The 26013-nt window shown below is 38.9% G+C and overlaps 3 protein-coding genes across 5 annotated transcripts; 1 reads left to right on the top strand and 2 right to left on the bottom strand.

Annotated features, from left to right (window-relative positions):
* Nucleotides 1-3513: 3513 nt before the first annotated feature.
* Nucleotides 3514-8233, bottom strand: LOC117303211 (transcriptional adapter 1-like). Of its 2 annotated transcripts, none has more exons than XM_033787349.1 (9): nt 8091-8233; nt 7246-7282; nt 6812-6866; nt 6443-6511; nt 6031-6146; nt 5487-5687; nt 4905-5053; nt 4440-4599; nt 3514-3783 (listed from the first exon to the last, which is right to left on the bottom strand). In XM_033787349.1, exons 1-9 carry the CDS (start codon nt 8150-8152, stop codon nt 3628-3630), a joined length of 1005 nt encoding a protein of 334 aa, XP_033643240.1. In that variant the 5' UTR covers nt 8153-8233; the 3' UTR covers nt 3514-3627. The 2 variants fall into 2 exon arrangements, with proteins under 2 accessions (XP_033643240.1, XP_033643241.1); XM_033787350.1 differs by having other exon boundaries at nt 6031-6143.
* A 115-nt stretch (nt 8234-8348) lies between these two features.
* Nucleotides 8349-22428, top strand: LOC117303208 (serine--tRNA ligase, chloroplastic/mitochondrial-like). Of its 2 annotated transcripts, XM_033787347.1 has the most exons (18): nt 8349-8710; nt 9117-9218; nt 9527-9604; nt 9916-9990; nt 10486-10540; nt 10903-10957; nt 11204-11351; nt 12262-12297; nt 13015-13081; nt 13473-13518; nt 13840-13877; nt 14384-14430; nt 15537-15646; nt 15815-15908; nt 16244-16357; nt 16804-16863; nt 17013-17078; nt 22347-22428. In XM_033787347.1, exons 1-17 carry the CDS (start codon nt 8354-8356, stop codon nt 17055-17057), a joined length of 1527 nt encoding a protein of 508 aa, XP_033643238.1. In that variant the 5' UTR covers nt 8349-8353; the 3' UTR covers nt 17058-17078; nt 22347-22428. The 2 variants fall into 2 exon arrangements, with proteins under 2 accessions (XP_033643238.1, XP_033643237.1); XM_033787346.1 differs by lacking the exon at nt 22347-22428 and having other exon boundaries at nt 17013-17094.
* Nucleotides 17068-25997, bottom strand: LOC117303210 (general transcription factor IIH subunit 4-like). The gene is made up of 13 exons (XM_033787348.1): nt 25794-25997; nt 25034-25138; nt 24083-24214; nt 23423-23516; nt 22958-23049; nt 22342-22450; nt 21850-21918; nt 21157-21240; nt 20342-20393; nt 19778-19910; nt 18988-19114; nt 18447-18525; nt 17068-18021 (listed from the first exon to the last, which is right to left on the bottom strand). Exons 1-13 carry the CDS (start codon nt 25913-25915, stop codon nt 17843-17845), a joined length of 1377 nt encoding a protein of 458 aa, XP_033643239.1. The 5' UTR covers nt 25916-25997; the 3' UTR covers nt 17068-17842.
* Nucleotides 25998-26013: the final 16 nt, after the last annotated feature.

The raw sequence follows: 26013 nt of genomic DNA, 5'->3' as shown, positions 1-26013 counted from the left end.
CTGCGCCGCTTGGCATGGACCACCAAAATTAATGTTTTAGTAAAACAACATTATATGTTGAAAATATGTTCCTAACCAAAATACAACATTTTCTGCAAACTTTCATTTGTATAATACCTCAAATGATTGGTTGTTTTGTTTCCAACAAGTTTGAATATTTGTTACAAACAGTAGCTATCTGTTTTTGTTTTGCAGTTATGGCTTTTCATAGTTTCCCAACCTTTGGCAAATAGGAAGGTCTGTATTATGTTCTCCAATGCATGATGATGCTGAAGTCTAACCGTAGCCTTATGTAGCTGTAGCCGCCAATTTATTTTGAAGGGCGCCCGCCTTTGGCGATATTTTTAGCAGTTGGTCATTGGAGCGCGCGCAAGCGCGGAAACCAATTTTGCCACGTGAATGTGTTCTGCAAAACTGATTACACGGTTTCGTCAAAACTGCGTTCTTTTGGATACAGTTTCCTCACATGTGGACATTCTTTTGGCACAACGTCTACTGGCTGGGTTGTGGCGCATCTTGAACACAAAACCAGGTAAGAATTAGAGCCGAAAGGCGACAATAATTGCTATGAAATGCTATCCCGTTTGGTAGTAAAATGTTGCCCTGCTGCGGCACCTGACTAGCTTCTGACACAAAGGACTCGCCGCTTCTTCTTGTGAATGTAAAACCCTGTATTACACACCCTTGGATTCCACACACATACACGCTTAATATGCCCTACACCGTCGCACTGTTTCGAACACGGTAAGTATCATAATAAGCCGTTTTCAGGAGTATTCATGTTTTAATTTACCAGGGTAGTTTGACATGACCACGTATCGATACATTGTTTACCGTTTTTGTGGAGGAGTACAAAACATTGCAAACATACTAGAGCTGTGCGGATGGTTGTACTATAATGGAGCACGATATATATGTTTACCTCCATGAATGGAGCTAATTATTTAGTCTAACCCAGCCAGTTAAAAAAAAAACTTAAATTACATAGTTTGCTGGAGTTGTTACTTACAGCTAGTGTAATAATATACGTGGGGATGTCCCGCGTATCCTGCCACCACTTTTCCATCTTCTATGAAATAAATTGGTACTAGTATTACTCTAATGAGATATTCCTTCAGGTAACATAGGGAAAAAGGAATAGGCCTGATTCGGAACTTCTATTATCAAGCGGCCACATTACTTCAAAGTGAAATTGTAGGCTCTTAACCAAACATTGTCATTAAGTTTAAGAGTGACTACCAACAAATAATTACTTGACAATTTCTTGCTTAGCAAAACTACCGAGGAAGATGAGTCTCAGATAGTACAGGAATGCGAAATGGGTTTTTGTGGTGTTGGTAACCTTATTCTAGATTATTATCACAATTTTGATGAACTTTACCTTTTGTGTGCAGAAGCAGCTTGACAATGGATGTCGCATGTAATAATGTCCTCTATATGCAATACTGTCCGCCGGGACGGTTTTGTATATGCAATCGTGTCCATCCGGACGCTGCTGCATAATGCAATTGTGTCCGCACGGACACATTTGCATATGCTGTTGTGTCTGCCCCCGTGCAAAACCGTCCTTGCAGTAAATTAAGGAAAAGTTTCCGTATGGCGCCACCACTTTTTCATTCGCAATAAAATAATATAGTATCTAATTTACCTGATTGATATATCCCTTGTTGTAAAAATGTGTGAAAAAGTGGTGGCGCCATACGGAAAGTTATCCTAAATTAAACGCACTTGGTCGACGAAACACTTTCGCCATTTTTTTTTACAAGCTAAGTGCATGTCATGAATGATCGACATAATAAATGTTCGGCCGGTGGGTATTTCGCTGCAATCATAAAACACGTGAATATTCATGCTGCATACGTAGGTTCTGTGCATGCACCGCTCATGCAGTCACGTACATGTCCGCCGGACGGTTTTGCATAGCCCCGGACACGCTTGCATATGCAAAAGTTTCCGGAGCGCACAGTATTGTCTCACATGGGCACTGAGTCTGTATTTTCAGCTTGGTCTTCAAAACGTGTTTTTAAGTTGTTTTTATAAAACAAGACCAACTCAGCGGTGATTTGTTTTTATTAGTGCTCACCCAAGCACAAGTAGATAAGCAAAACAAAATGTACTCACCGGTCGGAATACTGGTTCCCAACCAATATACCACAACACATGTACTATCTGTGACCGACATCCTACTACAGTGGACACTATTGGTAATTACTCAAAATAATTATTGGCATAAAACCTTATTAATTGGTAACGAGTAATGGGGAGAAGTTGGTAGTATAAACAGTATGAGAAACGGCTCCCTCTGAAGTGGATAGTTTTCGAGAAAGAATTAATTTTCACCTAATTTGATTTCGAGACTATAGATTTATAATTTGAGGACTCGAACTCAAGCATCTGAACGCACACAACTTCGTGAGACAAAGGTGTTTTTTCTTTCAATAATATCTTGCCTATTCGACGACCAATTGAGCTCAAATTTCCACAGGTTTGTTATTTTATGCATTCGTTGACATACACCCAAGTTAGAAGGCTGGTCTTTGATAATTACCAATAGTGTCAAGGGTCTTTAAAGAACTACTGTTTGCTTGAGCAGCCATCTGTGAAAAAGGGACCGGATGACCACTCATCTAAACACAAATCCATTCATCCACGAACTGGAAGCGTTCATCTAATCAGTAGATTTCTTCTCTTTTTCTCCCTTCTTTTTGAATTTCATAGAAAACTATTACAAAAGTTTTTGTTCAAGTCCCTTTTTCCTTCTTATTTATATATATAAGGGGTGTCAAATAAAAGTTAACAGTTGCATGGCTACAAACTCAATAAAAGCAAAAACACAAGTTTTACGCAATTTGTATTTGTTTGTAGTAACTTATTTTTTTATTGAATAACGATCTAAATAAGGATATGTTGAAGTAAACATTAGTAAGACCCAATGGTCAAATTCAGTTCTGTGATGCACTAATCTTTTTTAATACATAAAGTCCTCATGAATTTTTTTTAAATAGTTTACAAGTATCAAACCTGACGACAAAATGGTGTAAACTGTAATTTTATTTTATACTCATTCAGAGCTACTTTTTTGTACATTTGAAACATTAAAGGCAGTGGACACTATTGGTAATTGTCAAAGACTAGCCTTCACAGTTGGTGTATCTCAACATATGCATAAAATAACTAACCTGTGAAAATTTGTGTTCAATCGGTCATCAAAGTTGCGAGATAATAATGAAAGAAGAAAACACCCTAGTCACACGAAGTTGTGTGCGTTTAGATGGTTGATTTCGAGACCTCAAGTTCTAAACTTGAGGTCTCGAAATCAAATTCGTGGAAAATGACTCCACTTCAGAGGGAGCCGTTTCTCACAATGTTTTATACTGCCAACCTCTCCCCATTACTCTTTACCAAGTGAGGTTTAATGCTAATAATTATTTTGAGTAGTTACCAATAGCGTCCACTGCCTTTAAGGATCTGTACATTAATGTACATTCCTACTTTGGTCAGGGAGGTGGAAGGCTACCACTACGCCAACCAAACCACCTGTTCTATAAATAACAGCTATATAAGAATTACAAAAACTTCAACCCCTAATGTCAGTTCAGAAGTTAAGTTCACTGTCTCCAGATGTGTTCATGACACCATGAGTTCGCTTTCTTCTTGACGTAATCTCTGTCGATGCAACTCATCTTGGTAAAGTTCATCATGATCAGGGTGCCAAAGTCCTACTAGTGTCTGCTCAGTTGCTGTGCAGCTGACAGTGTGAGAGGCTAACACACTTCGGTGGACCTGTCAAGTAACGGAAAAATTGGTTTATCAATATCTAGGTATACATGTATGTGGTAACACAAAATGTATCTAACTCTGCTGCAGTGAAGATAATTATGAGAAATCCATTGATCCACTAAGCAAATTTAGAAGTCTCTTGATTTCCCAATCTACTTCAAGTTTTCATTTGTACAAGTTATTATATGTTTTCTGAGCAATAGACCGTATTGAATAACCCTTTTGCTGCTATGAAAGTCGCCATCTTGTAGAGCAAACCGTAAGCGCATCTAAACGCGTACATCAAAGAAGCACGCGGCACGCAGCGTTCCCAGTTTGATTTATATGGCACAAGCACGCACACATACACGCACACACTCACAGACGACATGTTGCCACAGGGCAGATATTTGAACAATGATGTCATATTCAATATGGTCTATATTATCACACTTTGTATTGATTGATGTTGACATGAAATAAATGTATTTAAAATTAAATGAAATGAAATACAGTACAGCCTGTCAGTTCATGTATTGTCTTAAAATAGTTTGGTGTGCATGTACCATTATTTCTGATGCTCGACTTTATAACAAATGACTGTGATTTTATTAATTGTGAAGTTTTATTCATAAATAACTAGCAAAATTATGAACTCGAAAAGAAAAGGGCTTGTTCACCTGTAAGGCATCCAATAGGTCATACAGTGTGATGGGTTTCTTTGAAGGCGGGACACCAGACGTGGCTTGCTGCATAACGGCTGACTGTTCACTGGTTTCTGAGTCTGGTCTCTTGACAGTGTACTGGCCTGATGCTCCATCGATGTTTGGCGGGTTACAGCTAAGACAGAGAGAAGATGGCGATGGTTATTATTTTATGAAGTCCGCATGTCAATCTGAATTTGTGTTGATGCTGAGGGGGTCTATTGTGCCAGATTTATTTTCTGAGGACTGCAACATCAGAATGTGGGTCGAATCCTGGACCCAATTTCATAGAGCTGCTTAAGCACAAATTTATGCTTAAGCAAAAAAATCCATGCTTAGTAAAATCAGCATGGGCAAACCTAATGATGACAGTGAGCCACCCTGACTGGGTGGTCTATTATACTTCTCATCCTGTTTTACCCAAAGGCAACTAATACGTACCTTTTGTCCAGGTGTATACGATCTCTTGATTGGCATCGGAGCGCTGGTAGCTGCGCGACGATTCCCATACTGTGTTTATACTTTCCAGAGTGCACGTTGTAGGCACTGCTGCGAGAGATGACTGCACTGATCACATTCTTTAGTACTTGCTGTTTGTAAAAAAGAGAAAGAAACTTCTTATATTAATAGACCATGTTTTTTGGCCATACTCCTGGCCTGGAATTTAATCCATGAGAGGGCAAGGCCATTTTCATTTTTTTCAAAGGGCACTTCCATTTCTTTGTTTTCTCTCCCGGTTGTACAGATTGCTGTTGTTGCTTTTATGGGTTGTTTTCTTTCATGTTTGTCTCCCTTGTTCTGTGTATTGCTTTTCTGCAGGGGGTCCCCAGGAAGAACAGTGTTTGACACTGATGAGCTACCCTGTATAAATAATCCTTAATCATAATTTCATTTGAAAAAATTCAAGTCTATTGGAACTTTTGAAGGGGCACCAATGCCAAGACCAGGGCAACAGAGGATGTGGCCTCTATGGAAATTCCAGGACTGATGTTCTGTCCAAAATGGATCCATGGACTAACATACCTGCACCGAGTGTGTAATCAAGGGAATCGTTGCGCCAGATACGTTGTCAATGCCCCACTCCCACGCAGTCACAAACACTCGGCCGTGCAGCATGGCAGCATCCGGTAAGAAGGAACTACGAGCGCAGAAGTCGAGTGATTCCTCAACCTGCATGGCTACTGCAGGAGCCTTCATCATCGGATCAGACGGCACAAAGCGATTCTGCAAAAATTTAGATAATATTGTGACATTTTTATTTCATATCAACTATTACACAAGGGAAACCAACAAGGTTAACAGTTGAAAGGCTTCAGACTGCCACCCTGAACAAGATATTGACAAACTAGGGTGACCACCAAGATAGATAGCTCAGTTGGTAGAATACTGGCACGTTGATCTGAAGGTCGTTGGTTGGTGTCCCACATAAGTAAATTTTTCTTTGATCAACCTGAAATCATTTTTATTACATGTTAGGTTAAATACGTTACATCTTGACTCATTAAGTGTAAATTTTTATGAACTTTTGAAAGATGTTTACAAAAGTCCTCTCGATAAGAACTCCTACCTCAAATGTTGGCCTGACAATGATTTTCTTCTTCTTGGGTGGTTTGCTCTTCTTGTTTGCCTTTTCTCCTGATTTGCCGCTAGAACTGTTACTGCTCTTATTCTTTGATGATTCTGCTTTAAGAAGAAGAAGAAAAAAAGAGAATTAGGATTTCAGGTGCTAAATGTCTTGAAAAGGACTGTATCTGACTAAAAAATCTTCTTTTAAGCGTCAATATTACCTAGATTTTCACAAGTTGTTAGTTCTTTAAAACTAGATTGGAATGAATGTAACGACAACGTTCGAGTGAAAATGTTCTTGTCATTGTCACCCAGAAGTACTCTCACTTGTGTTTCCAAATGCTCAAGATTTAGCTATGGTATTATAATTTCAAGTACTTGAACTACACATTTAAACTTTAGACATAACTTACCTGATGATTCTGCACTGAGTATCTGACATTTGGTCAGCACGGTGACGAGGAACTCATTGTGAAGATGAACTGTTGGAAAATTGTTTTGATATCAAGAGTTAGTAAAAACATCCATGGTGAACTTTAACCTAACCCTAACTGTTATGGCCGAACTTTGAGAGCTTGGTTTGTCTATTGAGGGAGCTGTTTGAGCTAAGCGGTATCAAGCGTTCTCAAACAAAGTGGCTCCAGCTTCATAGATTTTGAAACTTGCTCATCTGTCGCCCAACAGTAACATTCCCGCCAAGGTTCTAGACTTACAACACGGTGTTGTCCTTATCTTTGGCAGGATCACTAACCCTCTCCCAAATCCTTCATTTTGAAACTTACTGTTTTCGTCATTTAAGAGTCGCCTGGCCTCCATATCAAATTCATCTTTTGTTATCTAGAAAAAACAAGTATTTCAAATGTCATAGCAAGTAGTCTCTTTAAGTTCTAACCTTTCAATAAGTTATCTTAGAATTTGTGAAAGTGATGAACTAGGCAGCACTTTATTAAAACTTGCAAAACTTAAAAAAGTGTTAGAAATGGAACGCATTATTAATTCATAAACCTCACAAACCCATCAGTAATGAAACATTAGTGAGTGCTTTGAGATGCCCATAGATAAAAGGCTTTATTAAATCTAGCTATTTCTCATTATTATGAATGATAATAAATCTCATGTGCTGGAAATGGTGTGTGACATTTGCTGGCTTTCTTTTTATTATCCATTTTACCGTATTCTTTGAACATGTTGACATATCATTCAATATAAAACATACCTTTTGTCGGTACCATAACTTCATGTTTGCCCAGTACCTGTGTCAAAGACAAGTTGACATTGAAAAACTATTATTTCTTTCAAAATTGCAAAACTCACCAGGCCTGTATGCTTCGTTTTTGAAAAGGCAAGGGCACCAAGGCATTTTCTCTTTGGCAAAGGGCACCCTATGAGGAAATTGTAAATTTCTACTGGAGCATTTCAAGGGCACCAAGGCAATGGCAAGGGGCAACGAAGGCAATCGCCTCCGTTGCCTCCGTGAAGTATCAGGCCTGACTCACAATCACAATTACTGAATCACAATTTATTGACATATGAAATTCACTCAGTCATGTTAAATCAACTGTTTGTCAAGATCTGCTAAAGACAGGTTGGCTGTTGGGTTGTTGGCTTGGCGTTTGTATCATTTGTTGGAGCTTTGTCTTGTGCAAAGATCACTTATTGGAAAGATCAATTAAACCAACAAAATACAATAAAACAAAACCAATGTTTTTGTATTTCGTATCATAGTTGTAATGATCTTTCAAGAATCAACAGTCATGGATCATCATAAATTGTTAATGCTGGATATTAAAAGATCGGACTAAATGTTTCCAATAGAGGAGTTTAAAAGTAAAAACAACAAATTTAATTGTAAACGTCAATAAAAATCATCAAAACATTGACAAATTCGATCCTTGTCGTGGAGGGCGTCCTACTTCACACCTGCCAAACTACACACATTGCATAGCAAAAACAGGTCATTTTTATTTTGCTTTAAACAGGCCTTATTTGAACACTTTAATCATCTGGAACAAAGGAACATGTTGAACAACCACACATGATTATGATGATCTGAATACTTACTGCTTGATTTCGTCTCCAAGGCAGTCAGCCAGCGACTTCTTGGCAGTCTTTAGGTCGTTCATCGTTGTCTTTACTTCTTTTGGCAGTTTCTATCGAACTGTCATTTACTGACCTCTTGAGGGCGTCCTGTATCTTCACGTGCGTGCGCGCTGTCAACAAACTTGTCTGCTACTTTGAAAGTGAAGACCTTGCCACATTGTCGGCCGTCTTTCCGGCGTGTGAAGACTGTGGGTTATTTTATATGTTAAAGTTAAAAACACAGCATGCAGTTCCTACGAGTGTGTAGAATTTGTCTCCAGCCTCACGTGCAAAGGGGCCGTGTAATGCAACAACAATTTTCGTCTGGGAATTCCATAAAATATGCAAAGAACTTATCGTCGAAGTTGGTAACGCCAGGGGTACAATTTCAGTTGAGAAACATTCACATTTCGAATGCATTTCGATGGGTCAAGCAGCAACGTTTGTATTCATCATCTTCACTTTACACACCAACTTCAGAAGGAGACCACGTGCCATTTATTTTGAACCCGGAAATTGAGTTCAAAAGACTTTTCAGTGATCTGAGCGAGCTGGAACGAAATGTTTCTGCTAGAGGTCAAAAGGTCAATCTGACTAACCTGGTGAGGCGTGAGGGTTTATTGGTTTAATTAACACAAATGTCATGGTTGTGGGAACGTATTTGACTGTTTGTTGTCAATTAAATGGCATGGCATGGAAATTGTGTTTATATTTTGTTTATAGCGCCCTCTTTTGAATTGATAACTTTTTTCATCACAGCCTACACAGCCAGGCATGCCAGGTGAACGTGGTGAAGTGACAGTCACAGTGTAGAGTAGAATCAGCTGGCCACTGCACTGGAACATGCAGTTGTGTTGTTGTTGTTGTTGGGGTTTTTTTTTCGGGGGTGGGGGGGGGGGACTTAATTTATTTTGGGGGATGAAACAAATTAGGCAGCGGTTTTGAGATAACAATTCCATTTCATTCTTCGATGTTTATTTGATCTTTTTGGTTTCTTTTTCATTCAAGGTGTCGTTGTGGAAGGAGCTTCAGTTGTTTGAGCAAGATAAAATCTGCATTGAAGGAGAAAAGTCTGAAGTTAACAAACGGAGCAAGCAATTGAACAAAAGTGTGAGTAATTACTCACCAATTGATGGTAACTCTTGTTGCGATAATGTAACCCTCCTCCCGGCAGCGATGCCGGAGGCGTCTGGAGGAGGGTTATGTTATCGCAATTATGGTAGCTCCAGCAGTTGCTGATGCCATCAGTACATGTAGTGTCCTGTTATGCAGTCGTTGAAGGGATTTAGGCCTACATGTTTGTTATGGAGGAAAGGAGAGCTAACCCAACAACTACAAAAAACTGAACAATTGGTCTCTCGAAATGATTAACAATAAATATTGTTTATTTTTATTTTATTTTATTGTGCTCTGTTTAGGGTCAAGGAACTAAAGAACAAAAAGATGGACTGCAACAGTTGGGGCGAACGCTGCGAGAAAACCTACGACAAATCAATGTGAGTGTTGTGCAGTATTATGTACAAAATTGTACATTGTGCAAATTTCTTTATCATGGTGCTGCCATCCTAATTTTCTCTCCTTTAAATCAATGTAACCAAACCGAGGCTGGAAGGAGAAATAGGCTGGTTTCTTGTTGTCCAATGAATATCAGCATTCATAACTCTTAGTGGATACAAGGTACATGACCAAGATGATGGCAGCAAGTTTTATGGTCGGTTAACTTTGTCGATTTGATGACATTGTCCATGTCGTTAACTTTCTGTGTATGCCTGATTTAAGGACAGTTTTTATAACCTTTTTCTTTCAGAAATCTATCGCAACGTTGTCCGATGAGTTCTATCCAGCAGCTCTGAAGCTTCCAAACGATCTACATCCTGATGTTGTGAGTAATTTTTTGTTCCTGTTATGTTTTTTTTTCTCCCCTTGTATCCTCACAGGCTATTGTACAGCAGAACTTGCTTTGTGAAAAAGAGCAGGGCATGTCTAGGCAGAGTGGTTGAGATTAAGAGCCAGCTCTGGTGTTTCGACTTGATTCCCGGCTGTGGCAATTGTGTCTTCTGGCAATAGACTTTACCATAATTTATTTGTCTGTGTGTGACATTATACTCAAAACCACGTTGTTTGATGATATTGAATGGTCAGACAGTAGGAGGGTTGACTTTGTACTGTGTAGATGCAACAACACATGATATCATTGCTGGCTGGAATAGCTTATCTATCACTCAAAACCAAAGTACATGTATGAGTGTTAATAAGATCGGCTCATAATCTTGAAACTGCTCTTTAATTTGCTCAAATTTGCACCTTCTCACTTAAACGATGCAAAATAATAAATTATTTATTATTTTCCTCTGTTGTATATTTATTATGCCTCTAGCCTCGGGGATCTGCGCCGAAAGTCCTGGAAACTTTTGGAGCTGATAAACAAGAAGGTAAAATCGAAACAATCATGGCATCATCTGATAAATATTAGCCAACTTCTGTCACAATTTTAAGCTCGCTAGGGGAAGTATATTCTGTACACAAATAAGAAGTAGTAAGTTATGTCCGAACATTTCAGGGGCTAGAGTCCTTGATGGATCAGATTTACTGATTAATTCTTGGAGGTAAACCTGAGCCATTTCAGATGAGCATTTGTAGATCAAAACCGATATTTTGGAAAACTACCGGTGAGTGGGAGACCTGCTGTCGGATAAATGTTCCTGATGAGATTCTCATTGTAGTGTTAATCATCAACAAAAATTTGAATTTTTCGAAATAACAACACCAAAAATACACATTATTGTGATTACAGAAGGCAGTGCAGATAAATCAGCAGGGTGGACTTCAAACGAACTTGTAGAGGAAAGGTAAGGATTTAACTTGATTTTGGTTAAATATTTTACTGTTGTGTCATTTTAAAAGCCTTTTGTGTGCAATCTCCATTTTAATAATTATTTTAATGTGGGTTGTACACATGTTTCGACGACGGTTTTTACCCTGTTGTACAATCTTGACAGCCCCAGTTCAACTTCTTTTCCTTGGGTAAATGTATAAAAATTTCGAATAAAATGAAAATAAAATAAAATAAATTATGGTATTTTGTAATTTTGCAGTCTTCCTACCGTACACGCTGGTAGTGCATTCCTCAAACATGAAGCAGCATTGATGGAGCTTGCCCTGACGCAGTGGGCGAGTCAAGAACTCATCCAGCAAGGATTCGTCCCGTTCTCCTGTCCAGCATTGTTCAAGTCAATCGCCCTGGTCAGTTTTGTTAATCGAGAATTCCATCAAAGTCTAGTCCTCGGACTCAAGTTCTGATGTTTGAACCATTAGAGCGTGTGTTTGAATCCCGGTCATGACACTTCCTTGAGCAAGGCACTTAAAGGCAATGGACACTATTGGTCATTGTCAAAGGCTAGCCTTCACAGTTGGTGTATCTCAACATATGCATAAAATAACTAACCTATGAAAATTTGAGCTCAATCGGTCATCGAAGTTGCGAGATAATAATTAAAGAAAAAAACACCCTTGTCACACGAAGTTGTGTGCGTTTAGACGGTTGATTTCGAGACCTCAAGTTCTAAACTTGAGGTCTCAAAATCAATTTCGTGGAAAGATACTTCTTTCTCAAAAACTATGGCACTTCAGAGGGAGCCGTTTCTCACATTGTTTTATACCATCAACCTTTCCCAATTACTCGTTACCAAGAAAGGTTTTATGCTAAGAATTATTTTGAGTTATTACCAATAGTGTCCACTGCCTTTAACCATAATTGCTTCTCTACACAAAGGAACCTGGGAGGGCTGATATAGTATTGTGTTGGATATAACACTTCATGCTAATTTAAAGCAGCTTGGGGTTGTACGCTCCCCAGCTCAAAAACAAATTCGTGGAAAATTACTTCTTACTTTAGAGGGAGCCGTTTCTCACAATGTTTTATACTGTCAACCTCTCCCCATTACTCATTACCAAGTGAGGTTTTATGCTGATAATTAGTTTGAGTAATTACCAATAGACACTATTGCCTTTAAAAAGGGGTACAGCACCCCAGTTACTGGGTCTGCCCGTGACCAAACTTTCAGTCATGATAATATAATAGATTCTTTACTATGGAACGTATACTTCCCACTTAATGGTGGTCAATATTTTAAATATTCTTTTTTTTTTGCAGGAAGCAATCGGTTTGAATCCAGACTCTTCTAACGAGGTAAGTGAACAAGTTTTGAATCAGTTTGTTGGATTTATATCCTACACCCTATAATAAGATATGACATAACACAAGTATTGCAACAAATGCAGCTACAAGTTAAAGGTAGGGTCATTATTGTCTTTTCGTCAATGAAAGGCTGATTTAGAGGCAAAATTATCCAGAAAGTCACATGTGAAAGTTTCAGCTGTATACAGTGTGGGGTGTCGTGGCCGAGTAGATAATAGCACCGAACTCAAGCTCTGATGCTTCTGTTCAGCAGAGAGTGAGTTCGAATCCCGGTCGTGACACTTGTGTCCCTGAGCAAGACACTTGACTATAATTGCTTCTCTCCACCCAGGCGTAAATGGGTACCTGTGAGGGCAGAGATGGTTCTTGTGATTGGTTTAGCCGAGTAGCGCATATATTGCGCACAGGCTGTATACTCCCCAGGGAGCTGAGATGGTTTAAGGAATGATTTAAGGCCCAGTGACCAGGGGTAATATTGTCGGAAGCGCTTTGAGACACCCCTCGGGCGTGAAAAGCGCTATATAAAAACGGTCTATTATTATTATTATTACTTGCCGAGAAAACAGTAAAAATACTGTCACATTATTTTCACACTAATGTCGAATGCATCAATGTTAGCAAGGTGACAGTGGATACAAACTGTATCTCTGGCCTCACTACTAACCAATTATTTGGATGAAATCATCTCCCTACTTCTTTTGTTTGCAGATATATGCAATAGAGACACAAGAGAATGTACAGTACCTTACTGGAGCCAGCCCCATGGCATTTATTGGTAAGCATCTAAATATCCCTTGGCTCGATTTTACCAAGTGCCAAGTTTGATTAGTTGACAAGTTATTGAGAAAAAGTGAGACGGATATAATTTTTGTTATATTCATTTCTCAGAAACTACAGCACTTCAGCAAGTTATATTTTGAAAGGGAAGCTTTCTGCCATCATTATCTTTAAACTGTGAAAGTTTAACATGAATCTGTGGATGTTTGTGTTTTTATGTCTGACAAAAAGTATCCAAACCCTTTCAGTGCACTCCACCAATCTTGATGTCACAATTCACACCTCATCCAAAAGCTCCAAGACTAAGGACTGGTTTTGAAAACCCCCTTCTTTTTACAACTTTCAACTGTAAAAATTAAAGTATATATTATTGCTCACTTTTTTTGCAGCATACTACATGATGTCGGTAATGGAGATGGAGGATCTACCATACAGGTAAAGGAAAATAATACAAATATGATTTTGATTGGAAAAACCAAACTCCTTTTTCATGAAAGCAACTGCTCTTGGTTACTCATTATTACCCTCCACTGGAGGGCCTCCTACCAGCTGCCCAGCTCCATTGTCTCTTTTTTACTGTTGCTAAAGTTGTCCGGAACTCTGGTCTGTTCCCTTATCCATTTGTTTGCGCACTGTCACAGTATGATTTTTGCTTTGAAGAAACATACCCTAAGAAGATTTTGTGGACGTTTTTAAAACCAGTTTTACAATTAAATAAAAGGTTTCTTTTCATTTTGTTTCTTCATTTAATTTCAGGGGATTTACAGTTGGTAGGAGTTATGACAGCCTAAAAGGTAAACTTGTTTTTGTGTGAGTCTTTTACATATATCACTAATTTGTTGTTCCTTAAAGGCAGTGGACACTATTGGTACTTGCTCAAAAACATTGTTAGCATAAAAACTTACTTGGTAATGCGTAATGGAGAACTGTTGATAGTATAAAACATTGTGAGAAACGGCTCCCTCTGAAGTTAAGTAGTTTTTGAGAAAGAAGTAATTTTTCACGACTTTGATTTCGAGACCTCAGAATTAGATTTTTAGGTCTCGAAATCAAGAATCTGAAAGCACACAACTTCGTGTGACAAGGTTTGTTTCCGTTTTTCATTTATATCTCGCAACTTCACCAACCAATGGAGCTCAAATTTTCACAGGTTTGTTATTTTGTGCATATGTTGAGATACAACAAGTGAGAAGACTAGTTTTTGACAATTACCAATAGTGTCAAGTGCCTTTAAAAGAGACTTTGGCACATTTTTTCCATTGCTGCCTCATCAATATGTTTTTAATTCTTGACTTCGCAGATTCAGATAAGTTTGATGGACTCCATAACAACTTTCAGACTCAAAAGGTAAATAAAGATTAGTTTAGAGAAGTGTTTTTGTTAATGTGTTTTGATAGAAAATTAAATACAAGTCATTTACATTCACAATATGCAGGTGAGGTCTAGCCCTTTAGAGACTATTCATTTCGGTGAAGTTGGGGAGGTAGTTCTTTCTGCTCTACCAGCCAGGCTTTTTATGCATGATTCCCTACAGCCTACATCCGCATGGACTGTAGATGGGGTAACCCTGTTTCAGCCTACATCCGCATGGACTGTAGAGGGGGTAACCCTGTTTCAGGCTACATCCGCATGGACTGTAGAGGGGGTAACCCTGTTTCAGCCTACATCCGCATGGACTGTAGAGGGGGTAACCCTGTTTCAGCCTTAGGAGTAGATGGCAATAATGACCCCTGGACAATTAAATTGTAGCCAACACCTTGAAGTGTCCTTCAGGCCTTGTGTGTCTAGCACTGGAAAAAAAATACATGGCACCAAAGTGTTCCTTAAAGTCACCTGGAAGTGGTATTTTTTCAAAATAAAGCTTTTGTCACTAATATATGTGTTTTGATGAGTGGAATGTGAATAAACAGTTAACTAAGGTTTTAAAAAATCAGTTATTATGTTATTTACAAATTTAAGAGTAGACCCCGACCCGAGAGGGCGCTGTTCGTGACGTCAATCGAGGCAGACTTTGCCGGCAATGCCGACCAGGTGTATTGCTGCTGAATGCAGAAAAACACTTTTTGAAATGTACCAACTCACGACTTGGACGTACATGTACTTTGCACGTGTGTTTACTATACGCATTGCAGGCAAAGTCTGCCTCGATTGACGTCACAAAAGGGGTAGGTGGAGTCAGCCCCCCAAACAACTTTATATATTTTTTAAACATATAAATCATGACAAACAAATACTAAAAAAATTGTTTTATTGTTCGTAAGCATATACTCTTATGTTTGAAATAAATAAATTCTATTTCCAGGTGACTTTAAGCATGCAGTGCTGTTGGTTGCCACCAAGTTGCCTGTAAAACTGCCACACAAGAGAAGGCCCTTAGGGGTTAACTGACAAGACATCAAGTAGTTTGGAGTAATTTTGCGAGTGTTATTTCACTTACTTCTCATCCCTTACAGGTTGAACTTTGTGGTGTGTGTGAAAACAGCGACATTGCCAGCAGTGCTCTGTTTACACAGTTTCTCCGTACGGCAACGGATCTCCTGGTGAAACTTCCTTTACGCTACCGGTAGGATACTTCTAACTTGTAGGACAAAATGTCATTGTCTGTGCCACTTGGTTATAAAGTTGAATCATGTTCGTTTTGGAAAAGTTATGACTGTATTGAATTTACACCCTAAAAATCCATCTTTGTTTTTGAAATCCTGCATTTTAAAAAGAACTTTTCTTTTTACAGACTTACTTCCGTCCCGAGCGCCCAGCTTCTCCCAAGCATGCATTTAAAATATGCCATTGAAGTCTGGATCCCAAACATAGCTGAATTTGTGGAGGTAAGTGTGTTCTGGTCATTTGTTTATCAACTTGCTGCGTAGATTTGTTCTTTTAAGAACTAATTGTCTAGCTATAATTGTATTCTACTGCCGCGGAGCGTTTTTTTTTTTAGTTTGGGAGACTTCTCTACTGCCGTTGAGTAGGTTCTTGGGGATCAGTAGACTTCTCGGTGCTGAACAGAACCGCCTTGCCTATTAACTGCTGCCTGGGTGGAAGGAAGGTACTCGGCCGAAACAACTACTTGCGCTTTGTGGATCGAGGGTACTTCTCGAATTAACTTTACTTCCTCTGATTTTGTTCTTGATGCACTGTTATTATTTTTCTTCTCGTTAAGGTTGGGTGTGTATACAGCTGTACAGACTACATAAGCCGCAGAGTCAAGATGAGATACCCAGCCATTCCTACCCAGAGTGCCTCCCAAAGTAGACAACGAAACTTCCTTCACACGGTATGTGGACAAAATTCAAGATCCACTTGCACTTTTATTTACGTTTGTTTGATATCGATGAGGTAAAAAAAGACCAGAAGCTCAAAGAGCTAGTTTTTGCTCACCAGAATTTTATTAATTAGGAAACACTCCAAACAAAGTCTAAAAGCCATAATTTCCTTCAAATAAAGGGCGTCATTGTGTTTATTATTTTATTTTTTCGCTTGTTTAAATTTTTGTTTTGTTTTTCATTTCAAAAGTGTTGTATACTCTGATTAACTGTTGGGGTTTGAACAGTGACAAATTTACTGAAGCGGGACTTGGACCATTGACCTCCTGATAAACATACTTGTGGTCTTCTATAGCCAATATCTTTGTTCTAGGGTGCCAGTCGGATGCCATATAACCGCTGAGCCAGGGATCACACCCAAGTTTACAATTATTTTTTGTTCTACATCTCCGTCTAGGTACACTGCACAGCCCTGGATACATCTGTTCTGCTTGCAGCTCTACTTCCAGCCCAACAGGTACGTCAACTCTTAATTCTTTCACTAAAAACAAATTCTTTAAATCAAGATTTTTTTTGGGATGCAAAATGACAAATATTCTTTCCTGTGTTGCTGAAGAAGTTTTGTCTCAAACAAACCTAATTGTGATTTTGTTTTCTTTCTTCTAGGTGCCAGATGTTCTTGAACGCCATATGCCACAATCTCTAACGTAACAGCAGGAGTGAAAATTTGAGGTTAGCAACAAAAATTAAGTAGATACAAACACTTTGTTTTTGGTAGATACAAATCTCTCACTTTATTATTTTTGAGCGGCTACAGGTCAGTCGTGTTGAGTTTATATCAAATCTTGACAGCCCCAAGATTTTCTGAAGGGCTAAGATTATTGCCAGGAACAAAAAAAAACTATTGCCGTTTTATCCTGACTGATGCGTCTCAATAAGGCTTACTCTACACATTTATCTATTCGCTGTTTTTATGGCCTAAATGCATTCCTGAACGCAGTAGGGAACCGGTTGTAAACAAAAATTTGAGACTCAAAAATAACCACCTTGCTAAAATCAAGATAGGAAACAGCTCTGGGCCCAATTTCTTGAAGCCTGTGAGGAGGAACAAATTTTGCTTAGCAAAAACAGGTTACCAACCAGAATACCATAAAGTTTCCATTGCTGTGACTGGTGCCCCACCCATTTCTTGCTTAGAAGATTTGATCAGTAGAGTTGTCTGCTTGACGGCTTAATGAAATTGGGCCGTGGTGATACCCAACACTAGGGGATGCGTAAATTCACTCAAATATGATGCTGCTTGTGCATTGAATCAATGTCTGATCCAACAAATTTTGACAGTCACTGTAAACACGGTCCACAACATAGAATTGTAGTCAATTAGCCATAGCTGTGTACAAAAACATGACCTCTTTACCTTGTATCAAAAGTAACATCTCAACAAGTAGAAAATATATAAATAAATATTTCTTAAGTACAAAAAAAAGAGTCGTCTCTTAGGACTGTTGTCCCTTCTTTTGTCGTCGCCAGAATTTTTTGACATCATCGTGGCCCGTGGGGGTCACCACAAGTGTCCTCTTGCCTGGGTTCTCCCACATTAGTACACCAAGATCCTTTGCATAATCTCTGAGAACCTCAAATTCTTGTGACGATAGGAATTGATTGTAGACCACCCCTGAAATATAAAAATAAGTTATGTTAGTGCACTATTCTATCAATGCATTTTGGGAAACACAGTACAGTACAAAGTTTATCAAGCTGTCAAAGATGGTCGCCATGCTGTTTTTTTCACAGTTTTATATACCTTTCCAATGTTGATAAACAAACTGGGCTGGTTGGCATGGCCGGCCGAATGTAAGCAAAACATTTAATCCAGTTTACAATTGTTGTGACCAAATTCAACGTATGCTGCAAAATATTCAATAAAATAAAATACCTCCCATGATTGGTTGTTTTGTTTCCAACAAATTCAACGCATTATGTCTTGATAGTTGCTGTTGTTCTTAGACTCAGATTAATCAATCCAAAAAATCATTGTGACATGTACGGGGTATTTTCATTAAACTGAAATCACACATGTTAATTTGTTGAAATATTCACCTGATTGGAATGTGAGTCTGTCTTTTTCCAATTCCCAGAGTCGTATCTGATCGCTGATAGTGGCTGGAACTATTGGTATCTAGAAATAATTAAAGGAAGGGCTATCAGTGATTGGTATTTTAGTTGTTGCTTTTCAGTTTTAAGTTGTGAGAGTGTCTTTCAAAAAGGCACATTGTGGATTTGACACACGGAGTGTGTCTTTGATTTGATTTTATGTACAAAATCAATGGGGATGGCACATCAATGGAGGAACAAAGAAAAGTTGTTAATAAACTTGTATGTATATTTATGCTTTCCAACCATACAGCAATCAATCTCTCTTATAATATTATTATACGTTATAATATATTTCTGGTAATGAAACCAAGGAAGCATCGAAAGTGAACTTAATCACTGTAGATCGCAAGCCCGAGGAATTATAAGCAACTGTTGTTTCTGGCCTTCAGTACCCTCCTAAAAAATTTGACAATTTCTTGAGTGGGGTTTCGGAGGGTTCGGAACCATTGGGGTCGATTATGAAATTTTCACTCATTAACCTTACCCTTGAGAGCATTTCAGGATGCGCATGCGTTCTAAGGTAGTGAAGTATCTGCTCCGCTGTGATGCCGTTACTGACTGCTGCTTGAACACTGTCTCTTGTCAGGGCACCGACAGCTAAATTAGGAAATCTGAGGAGCCAAAATAAAATGCTAATCAGTAATCACCAAGAAAAACATCAATAACTCCAAGTCCATATGTCTCAGATTAGACTAGGCGAAGATGATACATTTGTTGTCAAGTGTGGCCAGACTGCTAGCTCCTTAATAGGGACTGCTAGACTGAGCAACTTTGAACAATGCATTCACTGATGATGTGGGCAGCTCCACACTCACAGGCTGGACTTGCAATCAAGCACATCCAGAACTTGTTAGCCCGGAATATACCATGACCAGTAAGGCATCAGTTTAATCGGCACCAAACTCCGCTTCAGAGGATTGAGGTGAGGTTTCACAGGGGTGCACGTTTCTCAACTGTTGAGCTACTTTTCTTGATTTGGGTTTCTCAGCTGTGCCATTAAAAATTTGAAGAAAAAAAACAGTGCAAGTGTTTATGTGCCTGGTACTTTTCTTCTTATAAATTTGAGTTGCATGCCAAAGTTTGAATTTTGTAAAGCTAACCTCCGAAAACCTACTCCGCGGTAGAGGAAAAGTCTCCCAAGTTCTGAAAAATCTACTCCCGGCCGTAGAACATGTAGAATGCATAGCAAGACGGATTCTCAAAGAATCATGATCTACCTAGTAAGTAGAGCTACACACAGTGTTACTGCAAACCAAACATACTTTAAAGCTAACCTGTATAGCATTTGAGTAAAGAGGCCAAGTATTTCCACCTGGAGATCTGACTCTGTGTAAGCATACACTCTGTAGTTGGTCTCCACAACGATGAAGCCTTCCCTGTGACTGTCTGTACTAACACTTGATATACCTTGTTTGGGCAAGAAAAATAATAATTGTAGTAATAGATAGTCTTATAGACGATGTGACCTTTGTTTACATTACATTTAAACCGCCCTCTGTTGAAAAAAACACTGTATACGTCATTTTTCGCCGGGCAAAAAGACAAGTAGTCATGGTAAGATTGCATACACTTTCTGGCTGGCTGCCAAAACAAAGATTTTGGCAGGTGGTTTGCGCGCGAATCATGTTATGGTTTTCGTTCTGTCAGAGGTCACATCGTCTATATGGCGCACCAATAATGTAGTCGAGGCGTTTGAACAAGCAAAACCAATTATAGGAGATGTTAAATTTGCATCAGGGATAAAGAATGTTATTTGGTTTAACCCTTACACCAAAGTGTGTAAGGGCTTTTCCCTTGGCTTTTCAAAAAGTGGAACTATGTTATTTATTCGTGCTCACCTGATGCTAAGCTGATTGCTAGACTTGTTGGGTAGAAACGCATGCACTTCCTCTGTAATCAAATTGTAATTATGATAATTATTTCAGATATTTTGTCTTGGAATGATAATCTGGTAGCATTCTTGCTAGTGTACTAAACATAAATGGTCATTATTTTGTACTGATATTACCTGCACTCTATCACTAATAAGTTGGTTTGACTGCATTGGTAGTGTTGGTCTATCCCCAAAACACTGCTGATCGCTCCAAACTCCCTCAAATGCTTTGCCTTCTTAGCATTCCAGGAATACCCATTTCTTCAACATGACCTTCTCACCACCAGGCTCTGGGTGAAAGTTCGGTCATGACTACTAATGACATCACAACCTGATACATGTACGATTAACCCCAAGTGCATTTTAATAGATGTTAAATTTGCATCGGGGATAAAGAATATTTGGTTTCTACCCATACACCGATGTGTGTAAGCACTGTATACTCAGTACTTTCCCCCCGAGTCCTAAGAAAAAATATCACTCGAGTAGGATTGGAACCCACGACCCTTGCAATTCTAGAGCTGTCTTACCAACTAGACTACCAAGGTTGCCCCGTAGCTAGAGGCTGTTCGTATCCTGACAAAATGTGCATTTTGTTGTTTCCATAATTACTTTCCGCTACAATTATATATATAAAAACAATTATTTTTCTAAAATCACCCAATCAACACTTCCGTTCACCACAGCGTGGGGCCATGAATCAAAAGGGGGCTAAAGTTGGAAAGGTTACACCCAAAACACAATTTTTCCAGACTTAATTGATAAGGATGTTGAACGAACCTTTCGTTGAAACACAAGACCAAGCTCCCTGAGATGTTGTAAGAATTGTAGTTGTGACTCAGTCATGTCTTCACATGAATAATCCTTCAAGAAAAGGCAACCCAAAATAATAGAATTATCATAGAAAATGATACACACCAACACACACAGTTGATAATAATAAATATGACACAGCATTTGTAAAGGGCAATTCCTCTGTGTGACATTCAAAGGCGCTGGTCAAGAACGAGGAGAAAATTTCACTCAATATTTTTATAGGCTAATATCGGAAGAGATGGGTTTAAGAGAATGTTGGATTCGTGAGAGGTCAGATGTCAATGTAGTGATACAGTGTAGTTGGTTTGCCACCAATAAGTTTCACCATTTATTACCGCAATATAACAATGGATACATCAGGCCTCAAATCAACCCATGTCACCAACAGCAATTGCCGTGATGCCCCTGTTCTTTTGATGTGGTGTACTTTGCAAAGTTCCAATACAAATTCACATTTTCTCATAGATGTTCCCCTTACCACAGGAACATTGCTGTGACCTTCAAGAGCGAAGTTCAAGACCTAATACATTTATGATTAATCAATCAATCAATCAGAGAGAATTTATATAGCGCCAAAATCAACCAAAGTCACGGTTGTTAAAAGGCCCCTAACCCCAGAGTGCACAACAATGTATATTTTCTTGTTTCCATATTTACCTTGCCAAGAGTTGAAAAGCTAAGACGGAACAGGAACGAAAGGGCATCAACTAGATCCAGAACTCTAGACTGAAACACACAGCAGTGGGAAAATTATAAATGTTACTTCTCAAATTTCACTCCTTAAGAAAAAGGCTTTTAAGGATTGTTTTTTTTAACCTTTTGTGTTCTAACACCCTATACAGGAAGTTATATGGTTTTGTAGGTTGAAAGTACTACAGGCCCAAATGGCAGCAACTTATGATAGATAAATGATGGGGCTGTTCAATTAGTGATGCTCCAACACTGACAAATCTTAATTGTCTTGTATGATTACATTTAAATTGTAACAACAAAACAACACTCTCGCTGACTTTTACAGTTTATGAAATATATTTTTCAGATTTCATATGTTCACATACAATGTATTTTTTCTATTTTTGTATATGGAAATCAATAAAATCTAAGAAATATCTAAAACCATAAACACGTTTTTTGGTCTGGTCCCCTTACCTCAGCTGTCTCCAAGTACTGTAGCATAAAGAACCACACCTGGGATGCAGTGTCTAGGAGGAGGAACTGGAAACCAGACGGTGTTATTACAGGCTGACCATCCTCACTTCTGAACATGGGGGAAAAACAAATAACACACACAAGAAATCCATCTCTATCAATTATTTGTTTTAGATGGATTTGGGAAAGATCTTGGTTTTACAAAAACAGATACCCAGATGTACATACAAATTGCTACAAACACACACACAAGCCAGAGAGGGCGCCCTTCATGAAAGCCATTAACATTCCACAATCCCTTCACATGCTCCACAGAAGGGCCCAATTTAATGGCACTTCTCACCAAAGCACTTAACCCTTGCGATACCCTGTAAATTGGCATAACTCTATGGAACTCGGGCGCAGAATTCCAGTGGCATGAAATTGGGCCATGGTCGCACCTCGCCAAACAAAATTATCCACTTTTGACACACCCATGGAGCCGATTCCGATTCATAATACATTCATGTTTACACAACCTCCTCTTGGTGCAATATTCCTCCATACACGCAACCAGCACCAGGTTTGTTGACTCGACACAATGCATGGGCCAGCTCCGATTGCGAGGTACACTTACATTTTCATGAGTCCTGAATGTGTGAGAACGCCAGCTATGTCGGGGGATAGACTTTCATCACCCTTTGACCCGACCAGAAAGTGAAGCACCAGCTAGAGAATAAGAAGAAAAGAAATGTCAATGTGCATTCAGACAAAAAGTAATTTGATTATGTCAAATGCTGTGGTTTCTTTTGATAAAGAAAAGAACTTTGTGTGGGCGGGTTTTACTATGATTATTATAGTGTTTTTTTTTGTGCATTGCATGCAACCTTATTTATTATATTTTTCTTACAAGCAAGCAGTAGGCTAGCACTTGAATCTTCTATTTAATGTTTTTTTTTGTTATCTCTTGGTTTATTATAAATAGTGATAGAGCACACATTTCTGAAAAGAACAAATCCAAAAGAAAAACTTTTGAGCCAAACCCTAGTACAATCTGTAAGATACTAAATCCTGAATGCAGAGTGTTTTTCTCTGTTAATACCTCCCACCGATCCATTGCATATCTGTTAAGGCTATCGATGTCTTTAGCATTCTTGTCTGGTGCAGTCTTCCCAGTGCCTGACCATGGCTTTCCACTGTAGGGGGGGGAAACAAAACAAAGTTAGAACCAGATTAATAATATGTGGTTTAAATATTCTGGCGGTGCCTTCATTCACACATGGGACCTGGGTAAGAAGTAGAAACAGTCTCCTTCACCAGAACCAACTCTGCCCTCACAGGTACCCATTTACCCCTGGGTGGCGAGAAGCAATAATAGTTAAGTATCTTTCTCAAGGACGCAAGTGTCACGACCGGGATTCGAACCCACACTCTGCTGAACAGAAACACCAGAGCTTGAGTTCGGTGTTCTTGTCCGCTTGGCCACGACACCCCATTGACCCATCAACTCTATGCTGCGCGTTATGCAGTAAAGTGTGCATTTTAGGCGACGCGGCGTTGATACACGTAAACCTTACTGCCCACCAACATGGTGAGCGTGGCATTGGTCGCCGCGTGTGATGCGCGTGCAAGGGGTCAATAGGCACGATATTCTTCCTGACGGACCATTGAAAATGACAAGCTAACTGGTCCTGCTGCCCAGTCACTAAAAAAGTGAAGGGCAAAATCAGGGAAGGGGAAAACATTGTTTGCAAATATTTACCCTCCTAGTAGAGCAATCCGTAGATTGGCTTTGAAGATTGGGTTGAGTTGCCATCCTGGGAGACCTCCTGGAAGGGTATTGTCGTGCCAAATCCTCAAGTCGGACAAAATCTGTGCACATTTTTTGTGTTTTCTGGTTTGGGTATAGATAACAAAAACAATTATATAATTTTTTTTATGCAAGTTCGCCCAAAACAAGGCTAAATGCCACTCTAGGTTAAGGGCTACAAGGAAGAAAACACAGAAATGTAGTAACTCAATGTAACAATATAGTTAATTGGCCTGTTGTTTGGGGCCTAGAAGAGTCTTTCTTTAAGGCAGACAATTTGACCCTCATAGCAAACTCTGCTAGGGTCAAAGTGTCAGGCTGTAAACTATGTTTTGCTTGTATACCATTGGTCCTTTTTGTTGGCAAGGTTTCTGCAACAGCTAATTCTACTTTTAAATCTTGAATAATAACAAATTATGTTTGAAATGATGACTTTGAGTCTGATGAAAATCTTTCAAATGTGTTGAGTAATGAAGTATAATAATGTGATCATAAGACAAATGAGATGATTGTTCAATTAAAATCTGTACCATAAAATGTTTTTGTTTTTTCAATCGTTTCTGTTCTTGTTCATAAGTTTCTGGTCAAGTATTAAATAACCACACTTCATGTAGTCTTATAGTTTATACTAAGATTCCCCATATTTGAGCCCTATGTGCCTTTTACCTTGAAAATGATGGACATTCAGCAGTAACCATAAGAGTGGGGGAGGGGTTTTTGGTAGTTGCGACGTAACCCTCCTCCGAAGCTGTCGGAAGGAGGGTTACGTTATCGCAACAAGGGTTTTGGATACTGCACTTTCTCAGGATGCACATTTTGTTGTGTACCCTGTGGTGAAAATGGGGTTTCTGTAACCTGGGAATCAGGGCCTGAGGTGTGAGGTTTGAGGTGCTGCATACTTACTCAAGATGGGCCTTCTGGACCCATGATTCGACTGATGCTTTACGAACCGGTTGCTCAACAAATAAAACCCTGTTGACATAATGCTTAGCAAGTGTTGGCAGCTCCCTGAAGGCAAGAGAAATAGGAAATTAAAGTTGCTTGACAGACAGTCGAGTCCGCTAGATACCGAGTAGTAGTATTGCTCATTGTCATGTGATTTTTAGGAGCATTTGGGTGTTTTACTTTTATAGTTTAAAACAGCTGTATAAACTTGCTTGGCCCAAATAAAAAATTTAAAAAAGCCTAATCCTACAAAATGTTATACAACTTTACAATACAACTTTAAAAGCTTATCTTGGTTCTTTATCTTGACTAATTTAGAAGCCAGTCGGCAATTTTCAACAGTAGTATAGTGTTATTTAGCCTATTTTAGGTAGCCTATCTTCTCTTGCTTGTCAAAACATCATGTCATCATGCTTGTTGTTGGGCTTCCTGTGTAGTGTTAATGTTATGCTATTCTTCAACACTGGAGTGGTAGACGCGCTGATCTAGACAAAGCTGTAGCCAAAGTCGTCGTTTCGGACACGGCCTCACACATTATTAGTGATTAATCGTCCTTTCATTTTTTAATTAAATGTAATAATTGTATTTATTTTATTTTTATTTATTTTTATTTGTATTTTTTAAATTAAAAAATGTTTGTTTTGATATTTTTAATGAAAATACTAGGTCTATCTTGAAACTGTGTTTTTGATTTATATTAACTGTAAAATTAACTCACCTGAATACAGCCAAACAAGTTGCTGGGTGGTTGTATAGTTTATCTAGAACGAATGAAGGTAGCGTCTGCAAATAGCTGTGCAAATCTCTGCAAGTTAGTTTCTCTCCCATGGAGGCCGCCATCTTGAAATGTGAACTCTGCTTTGACGACCTTTTCCCCACAACTGTGGACCATCAGGCGCACATTATCCGAGGAAATTGATTATGGGGACAAGCAAACA

Source organism: Asterias rubens, chromosome 19 (assembly GCF_902459465.1).
Source record: "Asterias rubens chromosome 19, eAstRub1.3, whole genome shotgun sequence".
NCBI lineage: Eukaryota > Metazoa > Echinodermata > Asteroidea > Forcipulatida > Asteriidae > Asterias > Asterias rubens.
Note: the sequence above shows the minus strand (reverse complement) of the source record. Positions and strands in the feature narration are given on the sequence as shown.